Source organism: Aulostomus chinensis, chromosome 9, assembly GCF_037954235.1.
Source record: "Aulostomus chinensis isolate RoL2024-O1b breed Wild chromosome 9, RoL_Achi_v1.0, whole genome shotgun sequence".
NCBI lineage: Eukaryota > Metazoa > Chordata > Actinopteri > Syngnathiformes > Aulostomidae > Aulostomus > Aulostomus chinensis.
Window position 1 is genome coordinate 19321719 of NC_141328.1, and position 22137 is coordinate 19343855.

General features: G+C 40.6%; 2 protein-coding genes across 3 annotated transcripts in view; both read right to left on the reverse strand.

Moving 5' to 3' along the window:
• Positions 1-16199, reverse strand: part of chchd6a (coiled-coil-helix-coiled-coil-helix domain containing 6a) — a 72660-nt gene extending 56461 nt beyond the window's left edge. The window contains exons 1-4 of one of the 2 annotated variants that reach the window (XM_086214088.1): positions 15759-16199; positions 12222-12318; positions 10536-10644; positions 9515-9662 (exon numbers count right to left, since the gene is read on the reverse strand). In XM_086214088.1, the coding sequence (XP_086070214.1) occupies positions 9515-9662; positions 10536-10644; positions 12222-12318; positions 15759-15842 (438 nt within the window). In that variant the 5' untranslated portion in view covers positions 15843-16199. The remainder of the gene's footprint in view (positions 1-9514; positions 9663-10535; positions 10645-12221; positions 12319-15758) is intronic. The other variant, XM_086214089.1, reaches the window with a different exon arrangement.
• A 137-nt stretch (positions 16200-16336) lies between these two features.
• Positions 16337-22137, reverse strand: part of LOC147256181 (E3 ubiquitin/ISG15 ligase TRIM25) — a 29750-nt gene continuing 23949 nt past the window's right edge. The window contains exons 3-5 of the mRNA XM_086214086.1: positions 20778-20917; positions 19223-19390; positions 16337-17564 (exon numbers count right to left, since the gene is read on the reverse strand). Coding sequence (XP_086070212.1) covers positions 16856-17564; positions 19223-19390; positions 20778-20917 — 1017 coding nt within the window. The 3' untranslated portion in view covers positions 16337-16855. The remainder of the gene's footprint in view (positions 17565-19222; positions 19391-20777; positions 20918-22137) is intronic.

Below are 22137 nucleotides of genomic sequence, written 5' to 3' on the forward strand. Positions count from 1 at the left end.
AATTCATAATCCACGGTCATCAATTTTTATTTTAGCTAACAATCTAGAATATTTCCAGATTGGCGCGAATATGAACAAGTAAACAGTTACAGTTTGAAGTTTGAATCAAAGTGTTTGTGGAGTACTGAGCACAAGGCTGGAATAGAGAATGTGTGTGTGTGTTTTGCTTTTGTTTTGTTGCTGTATCTGTTGTTACAGTAGCTATCGTTCACCGTTAGCTTTAAGCTAAATATAAGTGGCTGGCTCTTTCTATAACTTGGAGTCACACAGAAAAGCTGCAGGAAGGAAATTCCCAGTATTACAAGTCAAGGCCAACCACTGTTAGCAATAATAAATGAAGATAAGAGTCATCAACTCAAATTCCCATTATTTTTCCTTTTTCATAGTCTGTCTGGTCACTTTTCTGCACTAGAATTTCTTTGGCGTCTCATCTGTCAGTGTGTGTTTGCTCACTAGGCTCGTCTCACCTCACTATGTGACGTGTGGAGCAGTTGGGGGAGCCGGCGTTTGAGCGCACAGTAAGCCTAATAGCTTTACATGCAGAACCATATCAGTTCCTGCAGATAACAATTACTGATACAACTGCAGGCTTATCTGTGCCTCATGCCTCCTCTTCCTCTCCCCATTCCTTCGCTCACCTATTTTCCTCCAATGCCACCCCTACCGCGACAGCCCCACCCCCCTCCAGGCTTACGTTTCACATAGTTCTTTAGCCTTCTTTTTTTATTGATTTTCTTCTTTATCTTTGTTGATTTGAAATTCATTTTTTCTCTTTTCTATGATTTCATCTCCTATTATAACCTCGCTGATTATTAATGTTAAGTTTACACGTCTGAATGAATGTCAGTAAGTACACGTCATACGGTATGAGGTATGACTGTTAGTACCCCAAGAAAAATGAAAGCATATGTCTGTTAATTTATTCAGCAATATTCCGTAACTGCATGAAAGATGGAAAACCCATTGAAATTCAAGACAAAACCTGCATGCTGAGCAAAGCAACTCATTTAACCTGTTTTTCACTCATCTAAATGGCTTAATAGCAGTGAGTTACCATATGTCTGACTAAATAAGCAGTCAGACGAGTACATGATAAAACATCAAGCAATTCACCAGCTCGTATGTAGCGCTATAATGAAGCTTGTCCCCATCTGCTTCACTCTGCTCCTCTACTGTGTGTGTGTGTGTGTGTGTTATGTGTGTGTGTTCATGAAACACAGCTGTTTCCCTCACACCCATTTCCAATGTCTGATTGGTTCCCCGAGTATGTCGGAGAGAAACAAAACTGTTGCTTCATCATCAGCAGGGAAGCTGTAGCTGATGACACGGCTTTTGAGTATAAACAAGAGAGGTAGCTTTGTCCAATCAGAGCCAACATCTGGCTCATTCTAGCTGGGCTGATAGACGCATAAGAGGCAGCGCAGCATGATCTTAATCTGGAGTGGTGCCGCCGCCTCAGAAAACCATCTGGGATACAAACACAGGTCCTATTTTAACCAAGCAGGCACATCCACAAACACACTGGGTTTAAAATTAGCACCCAGTAGGGAGGAGTGGGTGAGTTGTCTCACCCAATCAGGCATGGTGACTTTTAAGTAGACATTGCATTTATAAACAGATACTGTGATTGTGAAAGGGTGATGTGTGGCGTTTAATAGCGCTAACTTAAATCTGAATCTGTAAATCAAGAACGTGAAATGGAACCGCTTCCTGTGCTTCTCTGTGTGTGCATGAGTGCGGCCAAAGGTGCTCAGTGAGCAAAATTAACAATTAAATAACAGTTCGTCCTTTACTAAAATAAATTGTGACATGCGCTATGGTGTTTTCGAAATAAACTCGGACTTTTGCAAGTCTTTTGTAATTTTTCTGCTGTATTAGACTCAAAAAGAATGCTGATAAACTGGTGCAGACTAAACCAAGTTTTGTTACAACCTTAACGTGTGTACTATGTGTGAGAGAGAGAAACAGAGAGAGAATGGACATATGTTGCAAAAGAATGAGTTGTAGCGATCATAATCTTTTGATCAAAAAAATAAAAAGCTGTGCACCGGACCCAACCATGAACCAAACTTCTCATCCACGATGCAGAAGGTTATCTATAACCCACAACCACAGCAATTACAGTGAGCGAACATGCACTGAATCTGTGTCTTATATTTTCCAAGATAAATTCAACTTTATTAATCCCACAATGGGGACATTCATTCTTTTTGTTAGCGAGGTCACCTGGATGAATTAGATTCTCTACTGAACTGGATAGCTCTTTCACCATATATGAGCAATTCTATTCTAACTGCTCACACAAAACCAAATTATGTTCCTTTTTTACCTGCTTAGGCCACACACAAAGCACCATTCCACTGGTGTTAATTAATAGGCAATTAATAACTCACAATAGGAAAAATTCAGGGATTTTGATTTTTGATTTTTTTTACAATCCTTCTACGAATGGGTGTGACCTTCCCACCATCAGAATGAAATATCTTGTAGCTGAGCTACTATGAACGCAACTCTGAATCAGTAAGAATAATGAGATGGAAGGTCATTGTAGTGGGAAAATATAAAGTGGATTGGATTATCACAGAGAACCTGTGCAGCAATATTTGTGAATTTAAGAAATTTCACACTTCAAATTTACCTTGCTTTTGTGGCATGATGGGAAAACAGAGTAAAAGACAGAGATGCTTCCACTGCTATTTAACATCAGTGAAAACATGAAGTGTGCTTTTGTTGCCATCTAGTGTCTCCAGCATTTTCAACAGATGAGGACAGTAATGTGTGACTGGTTAACTGTAAGTGAACTGAATCATCTTTATTAAATCAGTGCTCTACCTTTGTATTCCATAATTATCTTCACTTCAACTGGTACCTTGTGAAGGTATGTTTGTTGCTAGGGGGTGTGTCCTTGTGCACACAAGTTGTGTTCCTGATTTGATTCGATCATACTTTGATTAAGTTAGAGAACTTTTATTACACTTTTTTTTAATCTAAATAAAAGCAGAAGAGAGCTTTCTTCTGTGGTGTCCTGATTTCTATTAATTATGGGTGAAGATGAGAAAACACTGGGACCGTCATTTCCACAAATCAGGTGGTTTGTTGTCTCACCATTTGAGAAGTCGCCCATAGAAGCTGTAGAAGGGCAGACAATTTCAAAATAATTACTCGGCGGGTGATTATACGAACCAAAGAAAAGAGAGGGTCTTGACATTATATATACATACAACCTCATTTGCCCTCCGTACTTAGCCCATAAAAGTGAAAACATATTTTCCGCAACGCCTTCTGTGGCGTTCTTTGCTGTTCATTCAAAGGAGAAATACGCTTTGTTTCTAATGTGACAGACTACAGCGGCAGCAAAGGAGATGCCATCGTGGTTTCTTATAAATAGTTTTTATTGTTGTTAAATCCCGCCAGCGTCTCCTCAAAGGAACGCTCACAACAACCGGGACTCGGACACAAACGCTTGAAGCCACTGGTTCTCGTGTGAGCTTGTAGTGTCGTCTCGCATATTAACCACTACAGTAAGGCCCTTTGTGAAGAATGAGTAGTCTACTAGTTGAAGGTAAGCTAATTATATCGTCAGGAGAATTTATTTTCCTTATAATTACAAAAGGTTGAATTTTACCCAGATGCAGGGTCTTTTTTTATTTTATTTACGTATTATTTATTTATTTATTTATTTTTGCGTGACAGTGGTTGAGGGTTGTGCGCAGTGTGAGTTTGTGTGAGTTTCATATCAAAATTCTACAATGGGAACTTACATTTTTCTTAATCCACATGAGCCCCGACTGATTCCTCTGCTAGTCAGCTTATTTTAAGAATGACAAAAGCCTGGATGACATTTTGAATTTGTGGAAGCTCCATCAGTGGAAGTTAAAGGGCAGCTAATAAAATAGGATTCCTAATTGTTCTGCCAGGACAGAAAGAGAGAGAGAGAGAGAGAGTGAGAGAGAGACCAAATTTACCGTATGCTAATGTAACTTATAACCCTCTTTTTTTTTTTTTTTGCTTTCAACAGGCGGCAAAAGGCCCATAACACATTATAAAAAGAGAAAATCCCTTTTAGCCCTTTAGTTTGAATTGCTTTCCTTTCTTTCCATTCTCTTGTTCCTCTCTCTCATTCTGAAATTAATCTGCGGAAGATTTGCTATTAACAAAGAGCATTCACAGAGCGCAGCGCAGTGGGTGAGGGCTGAAAGATGAAGAAAGAGCCCGAGGAATGGCGTGATCAGGCAGTTCACTGGGAAAAAAGGGACAAAAAGGCAGGAGCAAATGAGTGAGGGAGTGAAAGGCGAGTAAAAGAAAAGAGGCAAGCAAATAGCTGATGACACATATTGTCTGCCTCTCTTTTACATGGAACTCAGTGCTGTGCCCTTGTGCGCAGGAAGCTTTTAGTCACCTGTGGAAAATTCTCTCTCCCTTCTCCTCGTACTTTTTGTTCCACATTCAAGGCTGAACTCTGTACCGTTTTTGTCTCAGTGTGACCGTACGATGCTTCTTAACAAAGTGCTCTCTTCGCCTCTTTTGCCCACGCATCTTCATCATGGATCTGCATTCCTTCTCCAACATCACCACAACACCCCCCCCCCCCGCAGCAATTCTTAATGTGATAGTCGCGCATAATCAAGTATGCTTCCCCCCTTCTGTTTATTTCCTCTTCCAATGTAAATGTTGACTCACCTGTCAAACATCATCTGCTTCTCACTCTTATCTTTTTTTTTTTTATTTGTTCTCATTTTGAGGCAACTCGTCACTCTGGTGTCTCCTCTCAGCAGCCAGTGCTATCTGTCACCCATTTTTGCTTACTTTCCCATCTTCCTTGTCCACTAATTCTCTTTTATTTAACCGTCTTTTTCTCTCTCTCTTCAAATTGCGGTTCTTAAGTCATCTTTTAACCTATTTAATTCACACTTACTTAATTTTTCACTAATCTCTCCTTCTAAAAATCATTCCGGAATCATTAAGTCATTCTGTCACATCTTTCTTCCCTCCTCCTCCTCTTCCTCCGCCACCTCATGATCCTCCAGGATTCCTCTATAGCTCAAGTCCGCAGATGTGCGTCATCTTCTCTTTCATTCATCCTCGCCTCCTCCTCATTCTTCACCCAAACCCTAAACATTCGCTTCTTTTCCATGCGCACATCATTCCTGCTCCCAATAACGGAGTAAATGCTTGATCAACTTTCACCTCTTATTCCTCATCTTCTCATGTTTTTCAGTTTTCCTCAAGGCAAGAATGCATTACTGTCATCGCTTCCATTTTTTTTTCCTTACAAGGGTGTGAAATTAATGCCGTCTGTCTGCCAAACGTAAGGTAAGTTTGGACCATGGCGGCCCGCTAGCTTCATCGAGGTGTCGCTCATCATTTTACCATGTACCTGACTCTAATTTGCAGGGCTCTGTTAACAACAGCAATTTGAATTGTTAAAGTAGATGCACATGGCTGCGGCAACTTTCTGAGACACGACATAACAGTTAAGACTATTTTAATGGATAAAACATTACATTAAATCCACCAAAAAGTCTAGTGGAGAAATTAGAAGTTTAATCCGCAAAAAAAGTAACACTCTAAATTATCGCCCACATAATTGTGAGCTGGGAGCGAGATGTGGGGAAATTTTCACTTATTTATTTATGTGATCGTTCCCCTACCCTAACCAGGTGTACGTGAGCTAAACCTAACCAGTCTTTAACCACAGCATCGTCCCAACTATCATGAAGCAATATTTTACCGGATAAGTGTAATTTGCTGTCTCATGTTTGGTGCGCTGAGCTCATGTCTTTGACATTCTCTGTATAACTCTTGGTGACTCCAGAAAATGCCAACCACTTATTTTTAGCTTGAGGCTAATGGAGACAGACTATGACCGTTTACAAACTCTACAAAGGGTGAGTCTTTTTTTAATCTGGATGTATCCTCAGTAATCCAGAACCACTTGATTTAAGCTGAAGGGAAACTACAACACTTCCTGGCGTGTGTTTTCCCCTGCACAGGACTGTAGCCGCTGACTACTGCTGCACAGGTCAGGGCTCATCTTCTTGGAACTCTTCCAAGCGCACATAGCTGGAATATTGATTTTCCTCTATTTCCATTGTCTATCGATAAGTTTTACATCCGTCCAATTGTTATTTTGTTTGTCTAATGAACCAACTCCAAACATAAACAGTAGTAGGCAGAAACAAAATTTAAATTTCTTAAAACTTGAACGGAAACCTAATTTCATAGAAATGTGACACTAATTTGCTGGACTATCACTTTGAGCCTGAATTACATCTTCAAGTAATTACCTCAGGAAAGTTGGTCTTTCATGATTAAACACTAAAGTTGTCCATCTGTATATTTCTAAAGATGTTCTTCATTATAAGAGAAAGCTGTGCGGTGTGTTATACTCAGCGAGGCACCTGAGACAACCTTGAACCACAGTTTGAACCACACCGCACCAGAGGATGTGTTTTGCGTGGACTTCTACCATAGGAAGAGAGGGGAGTCTGGGGTGAGGGCAATACAGAAGGAAGTTAATCTTTGTCGGTTTACATAAAATTTAGTTTTTAATGAAACACAGAATTATACGTACACGTCCTGCATACCTTATTAACTGACTGTTTCACTTAATGGTTATATAATTGAAGCTGTAGTCATTACATGGAACCACAGATGTTCTGTGCGTGTTGTAACTAAGAACAAATACTTGAGAATTGCAAACATCTGCTTCTACTCAATATGTGTTAATTTTTGGCTGTGACTTTGTGCTCATGACTAATAACACTACACTTTTCTGGCTAGTACACATTTTCTGTGTATTTGCAAAGTGCTGAAGAACTTTAAATTGGCTACGAAGGCAGAGTTATGAAAAGCGCGTGCTCTATGTACAACAGAGGCTGCTAGAGAGCTAAAGATGACGAGCCATCACACCTCTGATTCCATAACCGGAATATAATTGAAGCAAATTTGCTGCGCTCTTCATCTGTTGGTGCGTATATGCATTCATAGCACAAGAAACAGTAATTACAAGAAGCCCTCGGCATCAGGAGGTCCAGTCCTGCTCAACTGGTCATTCTGCTCACGATTTCCCGCCAGCGAGGTTCTATTAGCGGTGGGAGAGTGCTGGGGTAGAGATAAGACAGGCACTACAGCATGTCTTATCATGCACAGGAGGTTGCGTAGAACAGGAGGAGAAGGAAAAAGAGCATCACGTGAAAACAGGCCCCAGCTGGTGTGTAAAACAAGTTCTCCCTTTTCCTTCAACTACATCTAACCCGGCACCTATCTTCAGCTCCAGGAAACTCAGGGTGCAATTTACCGCTTGCACTGCAGTGATAATACAGTCTCCAGGGCAGGAGGGCAAGGGTGATTGGTTGGGATAGAGAAGAGTGAGAGACAGGTGGAGAGAGAGAAAGTAGGAGGGAAGAGTAAAAGGAAACAAGAAGTTGAAAGGATGATGAAAGGAGAGAGAGAACATGCTCATTAAAGGTGAAAGATGGAGAAGAAAAATGCATTCTTAAGCCCAAGTCAGGCCACTTCCACTGGCAGGGAACAGGATCTGTGCCTATGCACAAACATTATTTTGGACCAAACGTTCAGGTAATTCCAGTTGATGAAAGGCATGAATCTTACTTATGATTGGATATACGGGCGAGCGAAGTGTATTCTTCTGTTGCTGACATCATGGTTCAGCTCCAAGCTGGTGAGAACATGGGCCGGTTTAGCAGACAGAACCAAGGATCAGAAAATCTTGAATAGCACCAGTTCTAGTACCTGCACCAGATTGGAGGAACTTTGGTGGGAGAGAGTTACGGGAGATATTTACAAAATCACAACTGGAGGAGATTCACTACTCGTGAGGGCATTTTTAATTCACCTCCACTGACTAAGCAACTCTATCATGACAACTGTAGAATCACAGAGGGATTGTCAGATTTTCACCTTCCAACGGGCTTTAAAAAGAATTAGGCCATGAAAAGTTGGAAGTACTTTTAGAAGTAAGTTACAAAAGTAGACAATTCTTTTTAAAAAATGTAATCAAATCACTGGTTTCCATAGCTCCCATTTCAAATTATGTCAAAATACACCAGATTTCTGCCCAGCTGACAGAGTAAAACCACCCATTTCCTCACTCCTCAGCCCAGCTGGGAAGCCTAACTGGAGACGCGGTCGCGCAGCAAAATTCAGGAGAACTGCAGGCTGTAGTTAGCCGACTCGTATGAAGGTATTTTGTACGATATCAGAAAGTCAAACTTATGGGCACCTATTATAAATACAGATATCATGTTTTTACATTAAAAAAAATCAGCTTTCATGTTTTCCTTTAGGGTGGCATGCCTCAGAGGTAGAGTGGCCGTCTAGCAACTGAAGGGTCGCTGGCTCGATCCTCATTTCTGCTGGTGACCACGTCCAAGCATACTTGAGCAAGATACTGAACCACTAATTCCTGCTGATGGCCCTGCTACGGACTGGCGACCCGTCCAGGGTTCACCCTGGACTGGCGACCCGTCCAGGGTGAACCCTGGACTGGCGACCCGTCCAGGGTGAACCCTTGACTGGCGACTCGTCCAGGGTGAACCCCGCCTCCTGCCCAATGTTAGCTGTGATAGCCTCCAGCCCCATCCCTGACCCTGACCAGATAAGTGGTATAGAAAATGGATGGCTGTTCGCCCTTTTATATTTTTGAAGAATTGTAACTGTCTTAGTCATTCTCCTCTTTTGTTTTCATCCAGCCAGACGCTGCTACCGCCTGCTGTTAGACCTGAGTACTGCAGTTGCACGACTGAAATAGTGCATTACCATCTTTTTCATTTTGTGAAAATTTATGTTCATAAATGTGATCAGTATGTCAAAAATGCACATACGTGCAGTGCACGTATGATCACGCGTCTGCAAGAGTTCAAATCTTCAAATATTCAAAGAGTACAAAAAAAATGTGGTATCAATGAAGTAAAAAACAGTTTTCGTTACGTTGCTGTTGTAGTGGCCTTGCTCTGTTTTCGTGAATATATATTTGTAATTGTAAACAAGGATTTTCTTCAGGATTTTCTTTCATGTATGTATTGCTGAAAAACCTAAATGAAATTAAAGTCCTTAAAAATACCCTGAGTTACTTCATCATGTGGTAAATCAATTAAATACATTTTGACAATATTTTCTTACACGCTCATTGTCAGTGTTTTTTTTGTTGCTTGATTTATATTGACGTCAGTAACAAGGAGACGTTTAATAATAAAGCAGGTAATGGTAGGGACACAGTCCTTTGTAAATATTTCAAATTTTACAATTGTATTGTTTGTAGAGGATTGGTGTGTAATAATGACACAATGATAATGTGTAAACATAATGACAGACTATGAATTAGGACTAGAAATGTAAAAGCCAAACCAGCAGTGAATTATCACTCCAACCACACATGCAAGTATTTGTTTTTAGGCTCAAAAAAAGGTTTTATGCGTGCATGCATGTGTGTGTGTATGTGTGTGTGTGTGTGTGTGTGTGTGTGTGTGTGTGTGTGTGTGTGTGCATGTACCATTTGTTTGGCCTTCTCCGCCTCTTGTCGTGTGTGTTGTCTCTCCTTGCTTATTGCTTCAATCATCTCCTCTTTTGCTATCTCCTTCTTTCGTTCAGTCACCTTGGCGGCTGACTTCTCCTTCAAAATGTCCTGCTGGCGTTCGTACCTGACACACACACACACACACACACCGAATAACACTTCCATTCCCTGCGCAATCAAGATGCTTTAAACATGAATCCCCACAAGAGGGCAGCATACACCAACCCTCAGATCACTGGCATACTCGCACTGCTACCTCTCTTATTTGCCTCTACACGAAAAAAAAAAAAGGAATTCTCCCCATTCTTGCAGCCACTGTAATCAGCAGTGGAGTGAAGTGAGTGAGATGGAATTACTTTCTCATCCGAATTTCCCTCTATCAAGGCACCCAGGGTCAGGACAATTACCAAGAAGGGAACATTTAAAGCACCTTTTTCTCTGAACTTATTTAAAAAAATAATAATTAAATATCATGGAAACCTTTTTTTCTACCATTCCTCAGTCTAACTTAAATCTGTTAAATGTGCCTCATTATTTTTGAAGATCAAAGGCCATTAAAAACACCATAACTAACGAACTAACTAACTAACTGATTAACTGGGAATTGCCAAACGAATGAGACTGCTTCATCAGTAAGATGTGAAGCTACACAGGTGATTTCTTTTGTCCTCACACTGCAACAACGCAGGACACTGATGCTATAAAAGCTTTTAACCAGAACAAAAAAGGTAAAGCCGATTCATGGCCACCATGTTGCTCTGAACCACTGGACTTTACTGCCAGAGAGTAAGAGGCTCATTTCACTGATCCTGATCCAGGTGGACCACAAGCAACAGAACTTTAACTTCCTCTCTTGTCAGAAGCAAACGTCTAAGCAACATGAAGCTCCATCCTGATTGAAATGACTCATTTTGCACTGATATTTCTTTACATTCGCTCTGACTGTTCTTCATCATCATCCAATCAGAATCTTCTAAATGCAACCGCCGTTTCTCACCTCCTCTGTTCTTCCTTGGAGGGAGAAGCTGGTTTACTGGAGTTGGACTGCGGACTGGACTGTGGGCTCTGCTGGGGACGGGAGCTTGAGCTTGCCCTGTGAGAGGCACCTGCGGGGGGAAAGAAAAAGAAAAAAGAAGAGTGGATATCAAAGCTATCGTGAACTGCACGTGAGTGAGTTTGAATGTCACAGAATCGTTTTTACACAAGCTGTTTGAGGCAGGAATGCTTTGCCGTTGTTAAGCATTGTAATTCTGTACAAACGGGCTTGGATGGTGTTAAAAGAGAGCTAAAACCACAGGGCCGCTCACACTACATGCTGGTGGGTGACACATCACTCCTATGATTGCGGTACGCTGGCACGCTACGTGTAATCACACATTGGAACGACATTAGTGGACTTGAAATGATTCTGTGTAAACAAACAAACAAATAATTCTGATATAATTGCCACAAGTCCAAAAATGTGATATCTAACTAGATAGCATATTTGTCTGAATATAAAATGATGTTCTTATATTCTCATATATTATCCAGACATGTTGAAGAAATATATATTTGTTCAATTTTTTTGAAATGCGTTGCTAAAAGATGACCAATAAGTTAGGCTGTTCCTTATCTTCTCCTCAGTAAAACAAAGAGAAAGTACTTTTGATTGGCCTTTCATCCTGGATCCATTGTTCCACATACAACCATTGATATGATGCCAACAGGAATTTGTCAAAATTTGTATTTTTTTTTCTCATCTATTACGCTCAGAACAGCAGACGCGTTTTCAAGTAAAGCTTCCTTTTTGTAGACTGTGTTCCAGTCCATTGTGCAATGAGGAGAAAAGCAACTAACTCCATCGTGTGGCTTCAAGTTGGACTTCAGATATGAATCTTGTATCAGTACTTCACCAAAAAAAAGTGTATTCTGCCTTTCAGTTACTCACAAATAGTGTTTTTGTTTTTTTTTTTTAGCTCACGAAGGCTGCAGAAAGAACCAGCCACGTATATTTAGCTGAAACTGATGGCCAACGACTACAAAAATGTCTCTTTACAGTTCGTAAACTGGTGTTTCATCTCCATTAGCTGCATGCTAAATATACGTGCCAGGCTCTTTCTACAGTCTGGAGTACCAAAGAAGTGATGCAGGAGAGGGACAAAGTTTTTGTAAGATCAAGACACCTATTTGTGAGTACTTAAAAGGCAAAAACGTGTTTGGGTGAAGCGTTGATCTTAAAGACTGGAGGAAGTTCGAATTAGTTTGGTGACCCAAAAAGTCTCCTGTGACCTGCCAGTGGGTCTCGACCCACTGTTGGGAAGTGGTTGATGGACATTAGTGGTTCTCAAATTCTTGGATAGTGGGATAATATGTAGGATTGAAAATTACAACAAATGTTGAGACTGAAAACAGATTTTTTTATTTACATTCTACTGCATGTAAGCGATATATTTGTTTTGTCTGACACAGTTTCTGCACCACAAAAATACAAATATTATTATCCTCCCTGATGACTGATGAAAACGTTACCCCATTTTTAGTCGAGGATGGAATCTGCTCCTCTCATAACAAGAATGAGCTTGGGTTTGGCTACTAATTTGGCAAAAACATTTTAATAAAAAAAAACAACAATTATTCCTAATCTCAATTCCGCTTCCCTACAAATACCAGAGCTTCACTGCGACGAGCACCACCCCAGTACCTGTGTCTGTCTGAGGGTTGGTTGAAGCTGACGGTGACGTACGATCCGGAGCAATATTGGCATCTCCTCTCATCCTTTGAAGAACATCCTCTGAAAGCTAAACACACGAATATAAATCAGGATTTAAAAAGCACAATTAGAGAAAAACCAACGCCCTGAATCTGAAGTTGACAGCTTTGTATTTTCATTCCGTTATGTTTCGTCTTTGTCGATCTCAGTCGAAGGGTGATGTCATATTTCTGGAGAAATCAAAAGCAAATCTCCAGATCACGATGGGTTCATCCTTGGCTGATGCTCCACCCTTTCGTCAAGTTACATGAAAATCAGGCTAGTAGGTTTTTGCGTAATCTCGCGGACAGACAGCTAGATAAACAAACACCAGTGCAAACACACTGTCCTTGGCAGACGAAATAAGGGAGAAAAAATGTCAGTAACCGGACCACAAAATCATACTTTCATTTTCTTTGCCACTCTGAGGATTAACTTTGGCCTGAGGCACAACACATCGACATGAAAAAGAGCGGCAGAACACAGTGGGTTGCTGCTGCAGCTCAGATCGGTTTGACAGTTTGTGTGGAAGCAGGGAAATGGTTAACATAATTCGGCCAAAAAACAAAAAAACAAAAAAAACAGAAAACAAAAAAACCAAAAAAAAAGCCACAGCAGCGGCAGCAGCTGACTCACTGTTTCTATGACTCATGAGGTCTAAATGTGCGGGTAGGGCTGGTAAATAGGAGGATCCTGAGGACTTGTCTGTTTTGAACAGATTAGCATGAATAAGATTTTTAAAAAAACTCCAAAGTGCACACACAGGAAGCACAGAGGGACTTGGCTGTGCGAGTGCTTTACTTCCACAGAAAAAAGCAATCAAAAAGTTGGTAAGATGGATTAAAATGAATCATTTCAACACCACAAAAATTTCAGCAACAGCGCGAATGGATGAGAAAAAAAAGCTGAAAAATAAATCATAAATTATTAAAGACAAATCTCTATCATATGCATAAAATGACTTGGCCTATTTAAGCACGTGTGACAATAAATCATCAACCATAACGAGGGGCAGGAGCAAATTACATTTAAATCAACACCAAATGTCCAAATGTCAGGAGAAAAAAAAAAGTCAGAATATCTTAAAAACTCAAGTGCTGATAGATTCATGGACAGTAGGAAAATTCAAGACTTATTCGCTTTTGTAACCAGGTTCACGACGCATTACACCCTTTTGGATAAATTTGATGAACTGTTTACTATACTTATTAACTTTTAAAGAAGGCAAAACACAACAAGTCAGACATTTTCCTGTTTTCAGATTTTGTCATAGTTTTAGAAGTCTTAGCATCAACTTAGCATCGCACAGTGATTGGTCGGTAGGTTGGAATACAGGAAAATGTCATATTTTTTGTTTCTAGTTCCATTTTGAAAGTTGTTTACTAACTACTAATGTTAGTTTTTGTCTTACTGTCAGTGAATGTATCAGCACTTGACTTCATTCTAGAAATTTCCGATCTTTCCTCTAAGTGTTTGATGATAAAAAAGCGCTTCCTTAGTTGAGATATTCCAAATTTTTCACATCATCCATGTGTTCAAAGTGTTCACATAAAGTGCTTAAACACACTGATGAGTTCAAAAGCAGCCATGCACTGGACTTTGTAATTGCTTTAAATTTTGGCACAGAAATTTTAACCTTTACCACAACAGAATATCTTTCGGTTATCTGCCTCATCGACTTGTTAATTATCCTATCAGCCTTGAAAAAATTGATGTCAGGCAATGCCAACTTTGTGCTTCAAGCGCCCCCTGTTGGCAAAGGTAGGCAGGAGCTTATCGATGAAAATTATTGCTACCCTGGATGATCTGCCTGGACTGAAGTCATATACAGCAGTGATTCCCAACCTGTGGGGGGAGCGGCGGAGGTATTGCAAGTGGGCCGCCAAATGATTTCCAAAATAGTGTTGTAATCATCCATCCATCCATTTTCGACTGCTTATCCTGTTAAGGGTCACGAGGGGGCTGGAGCCTATCCCAGCAGCCCTCAGGCGAGAGGTGGGGTTCACCCTGGACAGGTCACCAGTCCATCACAGGGCCAACACACAGAGACAGACAACCATTCACACTCACAGTCACACCTACGGTCAATTTAGAGTATCAGTCAGCCTCGTCCCCTCTTCACACCTTCTTGCTGTGAGGCAACAGTGCTAACCACTGCACCACCGTGCTGCCCCTAGTAATAACACACAAATAAAAATATACAGAATGTTTTAAATGTTAAAACTCAGAAATGTTTAAAAGGATATTAAAATTTTTAAATATTATTTTCATTATTTTGTTTTGTTTTTTTCTTCAAGTATTAAACATGTGACAAGGAAATTTTGTTGTTATCGGGCGAACCACTTTACACTTGACATGTTTACCTTTGATGATGATGGCTGAAACTGGAATGCAAGGATGGATAGCAGGCTAGCAACAGGAAGAATTAAAAGGAAAGAGAGACAAGACACTGATGGTGAATCGACAGCTGTCGGACATGGGCCGTGAAAATTTTTAAGACTTAAAAGTGGGACTTAAAGGTGGGGAACCACTGATTTGTAGTACAGTATTCTTAGGATTTGGATCACCCAGTGTTATGTGACACTTCTCTCTACAATTTCACATGATCACTGTGATGGAATGAATACATCAAGGTATGACTAGACTTTTTTTTATCACAACAACGGATGACAATACATGGAAAGCAGCAACAATCATTTTTGCAGCTAGAAAAACACAATTACTACATAACCAAAATAGAGAAAATTGTACAAGAACAGGCTTTTTCAATTTTATTGAAAGACAATTTAATTTCTATCCAGATATCCGATCCAGATAGCTTCAAATTCCTACATTTCAGTGGCACTTGAAGGCAGCGCTGTCAGAAGACAGCAGACCAAACTCCATTCAAAATCTTTACAATTTAAGCTCGCCCTGCTTTTTTTTTTTACAATACTCGGCGTCTGTGGAAACATCCACTAATTCACCAATACATAGAATATTAAGTTAACATGTTGTAAAATTCTATCCCACATAAGCGTTTTTTCAGGATCAAAACTGCCGGTAATAGGCATATATTTAGGGTACAGATTCCTAGGGTACAATTTCTAGTCAATCATGGAAAAATGTCTGATATTGGATACAGTGGTACTGCTAGGTGAACGAGAAATATCCTGAATTTACAAGAAATCTACAAGCGTTACAAAGAGATGTTATTCACCACCCAGACATGTTTTTTCAGTCTGCATAACACAGTTTTGTTTTCACCGTAATATAAGAGGAGTTTGGTTTGGGGATTCTAGGGCACGTCTGTCAACCTGACCCAGCCCTTCCCTGCATCCCAATGCACCGTTACACCAGTCGTTTCCCTTCCCGGGATGTTGACCTCCCATTCGTTTGTGTGAGCCGAACGTGGCTTATAAATGTAATGTGAACCGGCATGCTACCGTTAGCGAGGCTCATCACCAAGTCTTCACAAACGCTGTTAGCTACATTAGCATGAACAGTTACCTTGACTCCACGAAGAATCCTGACTCTGTCCTCATCATCGACACCGAAAGACACTTTTCTGGTGGTGCTTTCTCCTGAGCCCATGCCTTCTGCTGACAGCCTTTATACCCGCTTGACTCCCGTACGCCGACCCTTTTCTTCCACTAATATTTAATACGGTTAAGCCACAATGACAGAACGTGTGACAGATGGGAGGACCGGTGTTGCCAGACTCTCGTGCTATCCACCCTCTCATTTGTTATTATTTTTAAACAGACTACAAATTATATAGACGAGGCATGGTTCCTTAGATGGCATCTATAACTTGAAGTGTTCATACAAGGGACATTTACGTGAGTATTATAAATTTATAGCAAAATTTCAACAGGCAGAAGTGCTAATTATCCATTAAACCAACCTGGCAGCCTAGCATCGCTCACTGACGCACCTTTGAATGACTGTCCTAAGGTAATTTACAGGTTTTTTATTAAAATGTCATACCAGCGACACAGATGTGGTCTTTAGACACACACACACACACACACACACACACACACACACTGCAGTCATTTGTAGTATAAACACAAAGCCTGTTGCCTGTTCCTCATTTTTTGTTGAGTTTATTGAATGAGAACAGTGCCTTTAATCAATGTATCAACGGTAGCGTCAATGTAAATCTACAGGAATCCCTAAATTTCATCCATAGTCTCAAGGCAGGTACAGTACTAAAAAACAGTTACAGGGGACTTCCCATAGGATAGTCCATGAAACATGGCAACACATCTCACAAGACACCAGTACGCTAAACGGTACACCAGAAGAGGGCCTGTTACATGAAAAATAATGGGTTAGTACCAAATCATCAGGAAGCACATTTTTGTAAACAGATTATTTTTGCATAATTAAAATACAACACTTATTAACCAGCATTGTTTTAAATATAAAAGCAGTTTATACATACCTAAATTTGTCATTGTTCATTTGTCAGCTGTTCATATTAACTCTGATCTTGTGTTTTGATCGTGATTACAATGCTTGCTCATTTCCACACCGTATATACAAACAAACATGACAAAAGGATCACTACATGAGAGCATATTACACTCAAACCTTGGTATTCACACCCCGCTTTGCAGAGTGATCCAAGAGTCTGTTGTGTTTGAGAGGATACTGAATGCTGGGTATACTGGCTCCCTAAACACAGCCCTGAATGTGTGCAGGTGCTCCCTGCGCTCTTTGGTGCTGTGGAACGTTAACGTCCCTCCCTCATAGTCCAGCGCTACCTCAATTCTCTGCGGTTGCCTGATCATTTCCCCTAAAGCAACATTGCTGGAGGACTGACACACTGTCAGCTTGCCATTTTTCCACTGAAGTCGCCAGGACACTGAGTTGTGTCCAAGACGACTGTGGTCACCACGACGAGGGATGCTCTTGTAACACACGCCCAGTGACCACATGCTGTTGGGTCCCACTTCCACCACCCACACGTGTTCCCCGCTCGAGAACCCCTGGCTGCACAGGATCTGTGGTGCACTTGTAAAGCGCTCTGGGTGGTCTCCATATGCCTGCTTATTGGAGCTGTACCTGACCATACGCAGGTTATGGGAGACTATCAAGCTGGGGTGGGCGGTGTAGAGGTTGAACGTGAGGTCCAGGGGGTTGAGAACGACACAGAGGGAATCCAACAAGCGGGTCATCTCTGAACGGAAGTCTTGGGTTTTCAGGCCTGTCTGGAGACCCTTGGTATTGAGCGCAGCCTTGGAGGGGATCTTGGAGGGAATAGTGCCTGCGACGGCTTTCCTCATCTTATGTTCGATCAGCATGAACCTTGTAAACACAAACATTTCATTGTTTTATTGTTATTCAGCATGACATAGTTTTGCTTTGTTGGAGTTTTGGTTGTTGTTGCAGGGATAGAAAACAACAGAGAGTATGGTAATTTAGCTGGCAGCTCATTTGCAGAGCAGCAAATACACAAAACAATACCAAAAAAAAATCTATAAAAAAAATCTTTAAGTTTGAAGTTGCAAGATACTTCAATTTGTCATCCTCTCCAGAGCCAGATACCCTTATTTCCTCTGTGCATGCATATAGAGTCCTGTTAATGGCTAGTTAGCTTAGCACAGTGAACTATGGTGGGTGGGATGTATTAGCATACCTCAAGAAGATCAAGTTCAGGATCTTGGTTTGAAGGGTTTGATCTTGTAGTCGTCAACAAGCATTTTCTTTTGTTGGTAGCATCTTGAAGTTCTTTGTGAGATGCTTTCGGCAAAGTAGTTCAGACTATGCGCCTGATTCAAAAATCACAATATCTTGTCATTTAAATTGTTTCATTTTAACTGGTAATTCATAACAAATGTTCATCACAACTGTCATTCTATCAATGCAGGCAAAGACTATTTCGATGACTGGAGATGAACGTACTCTAACACTTCCCATTCATTAAGCTAAGCTAACTAACAGTCGGCAGGTCTCAGTTATCCTCGACCCTCCAAAGCAGCACAGAGCAGAGAAGGGTATCTATCCTCTTGTCTCTCTCTAGGGAAGATGGAAAATAAGTCAAATTCCCAAAAAGTTAGCATGTTTCTTTAAACTGAGAGAGTCCACTGACTAATGTGTTGTTGAGCTTTCTGAAGCCTGCAGTTACCCCTACCAGACGCTGCAATCCTACCTGCTCTGCCATGGCTGCGACAGGCCAGGCAGTATTACTGAATGCTTAAACATCAGGCATGAGTCAAGAGTTCAATAAGACGTTATCACTGTGGAAATGATCATATTCATGTAGACTGCATGACGGCAGTGGTGGCACGGTGGTGCAGTGGTCAGCACTGTCGCCTCACAGCAAGACAGTTCCAGGTTTGAGTCCTGGCTCCAACACAGTATCTTTCTGTGTGGAGTCTCCATGTTCTCCCTGTTCCTGCGTGGGTTCTCTCTGGTACTCCAGCTTCCTCCCACAGTCCAAAGACATCAAGAGGGGACGAGGCTGATTGATACTCTAAATTGACTGTAGGTGTGACTGTGAGTGTGAATGGTTGTCTGTCTCTATGTGTTGGCCCTGTGATGGACTGGTGACCTGTCCAGGGTGAACCATGCCTCTCGTCCAAAAGCTGCTGGTATAGACCCTTAACAGGCTAAGCAGTAGAAAATGGATGGATGCATTAAAGCAAGATGGTGAAAATAAATAATAAGATATATGAAAAACCTATCGTTACCTGTCAACTGTTGAAATAAATCTAGGTAAGCATGTGCTTAATACAATAGTGCATATAGGCCTGATTAATGCGCAGTTATGAATTCAATGGTAAGGCCACTGGAGTGTTATTATAACAACATGTATACAATAACATACAGGATTTTCAATAAAATATACTGTACACTATACAGTAGTTGTGAGGTGTGTATACATCAGATTGAATACACACAGTTACCACTAACCACTAGGGATTGCACTCACCAGGGCTAACGGTGCTATAGATCTCTTGTACCTGTTTATGAAGACGCACGGGTCTGCCTCACTGAGTGTCTCTCTGGCACTTTGCTGGGCCTCCAGTAACTGCTGCTGCTGTTCTTCCAGTGCACCCACTCCCAGCTGCCAGCTCCTTCTGCGCTGGTCTAGCTCCTCCTCCAACAGTGTGCGCATTTTCTCCCTGTATCTGTACACAACACATAACAACACACAACACAACCCCCACCTTTTTTAAAAACATATAGGCTTGTGTTAATGAAATCCTTTTTAATGCTAATAATAAAAACAAATCAAAACAATACATATATATATATATATATATATATACATACATATATATATATATATATAGATATAGATATAGATATAGATATATACAGTATATACTGTATATATACACACCTATTGTTAACCTTTTCTACAGAACAGAAACTGAGTTATAATTTACTGGCGAGATAAAAAGAAGAAAAACCGGCTCCGTGACAGTCACCGACAACTTAACCTGATCTCAGATAAGGCAGAGGAAAGTTATGCTGCTGGTGATGTGATGCATTTACCATCATCGTGCACATTTGGACATTTCAATCACCATTTAAACCAAACTCATAGCTAACATGTGGATGTGTTGTTGTTTTTCTCTGTACTTCTTTCTGGTGCTTTCTTTTTGCACTGTTTATATAAAGGTACATTTAGTATATGAAGAAGCCCAGAAATTAATTATAGGTGAAGCAAAATGAACATAAACAATCTTAATAATTCATTCCGACCATCATCATCTTTATATTAAAATCGTAGTTGTTCTTTTTAACTTTGTAAAACCCAAACCATCCAAATTCCAAGTAGTGTGTGTGTGTGTGTGTGTGTGTGTGTGTGTGTGTGTGTGTGTGTGTGTGTGTGTGTGTGTGTGTGGACTGAATATACCAACAAGACAATGCAAACTTCAAAACGAGCAAACTTGTGCAGAGACTATTTGACCAAGAGAAAGGAATCTGGAGTACCGGAACTGATGGACGGGCAAAGTCAAACTCCAGATTTGAATCAAATTTGGGATTTAGTAGATTCAAAGATTGAGCACACAAAAGTGACATCTTTTGGACCCCCATAACGAAAGAGACAGTCGAAAAGTACATAAAAAAAATGCAAGCTGTTATCAAGGCCAAAGGAGGCCATACAGGAGACGAATAACAATAACATAACTCATTATCCTAAACCCAGATAATTCTGCGAACTTGTATTTCGACTCATGCCCCATGTGAGGCATAATGTCAGGGTGAAAGCTCAGATTGTAGAGAACCAGTCTGAACATGAACGGTCCCTTTTTTCACCCAAAAAAACAATAAATGCTATGTCTCCCTGAAAATCCATTTATATTGAATCTGAATCTGTCAACAATTTAACTGTCAAAACTAGACTGTGTAGTGTGCTTGTGAGTGAAAAAGTGAAAAAAAAAAAAGTATAAATTCTTGTGGGGAAAATAATCTTTCTGGGCAAAAAAAAAAAAAAAAATCAATATTTCTATCTTGTAATACGCTCTTTCTTTCGGTATAAACACCAGCACGGATTAAGGATGTCACCTGTCCAGCAGAGCAGCCATGTCGTCCACCAGTGTGACCGCCTTGTTAACCAGTTTTTCCCCGATAGCTTCAGACATCCCCTGGTCCTCCACTACCTTCTGCAGGAGATACTGGGTCATCTGCAGCCTGCTGGACACCACCTGTGAACAGCACAAGCGCATTTCAGATTACAGAGTGAATAGAGAGAACAGCGCATTCATTTAGTTCACATGATGCAACTGAAGGAAGTACAAAACGCAACCCAGATGTAATTACAGTGTATCAATGACGCTGGAGCTGATGACAGTCGGTTATCACGATGCAGCCTTTACTGATGCATTCATGAAATTGTTGTTCAGCTCCAAAAAGCTATGAGTCAGTTCGCTGCCACTCACTCGCTCAGATATGTCGCATGTTGTGTTGTTTGTTCCCGTACGCACAAAGTCTCACTTGATCTTCCTCAGTTTGACTCCTCACAATCAGTAATATTAGCCTTGACTTCCTCTCTGACATTGCGCTCCTCTGGAACTCTCCTAAACCTCCATCTACGGTGTCTGAGGCCTCCATATCAGCAGACTTGATTCAGTCAGTTTACTCTTCTATTTATGTATCTGTTTTTTTTCTTCTTTTTTAAGGCTCATAGTCCATCGATCCCTGTTCCAACTCTGTTTACAGTTATTCTTTGTTACACACAGAGAAAATGTTCACTCGTCTTTATTAAAAAGGAGAAAAAACAAAACACGTGATCTTTCGCTGTCTCTACATTTTCGTATCACTAATAAAAAAAGATTTTAATACGACAGCCTCATCATCCACTAATATTATCAGTCAAGTTTAGCTCCAATAAGCTTCATGAAATGACAGTAAAATCTCACTGGATGTGGTAATAAAACTCCACTTGTTTCCTTGTGGGAATTAAAACACAAACTTGCATTTAATGTTTGTTTATTACTGGAAGCCTTCTTCCTTTTTGCCTGCAGGCGTGTTTGACTTGTATGTCCTCGTGTGCACTGAAAATAATCCCGGTATTGAGTTGGAAGTAAATTATAGTTATTGAAAAATAAAACCTACATCCTCTTGCCTGCAGAGTTTCCAGGCTTCTTCGACCGACACTCACAACTCCAGAAAATGCTGTTTGAAATGTCGTAGCTGTTCTGTGACACCGAACCGAAGCGTGAAAGTCTTGTTTATTTACAATCACGAAAAACGATATTGGAACTGGAATATCAATATTCTATCTGGAAAAAAGCAATTGCAATTGTATTGCCCATCACAGAACAGCTAAGATGCAACACAGCATTTCCTGTAGTGATGAGTGTCAGTCCAGGAAGCGGCAGTCAGAGGCTAACAAGGTGGAGAAGCGCAAAACCTGGAGACTCGA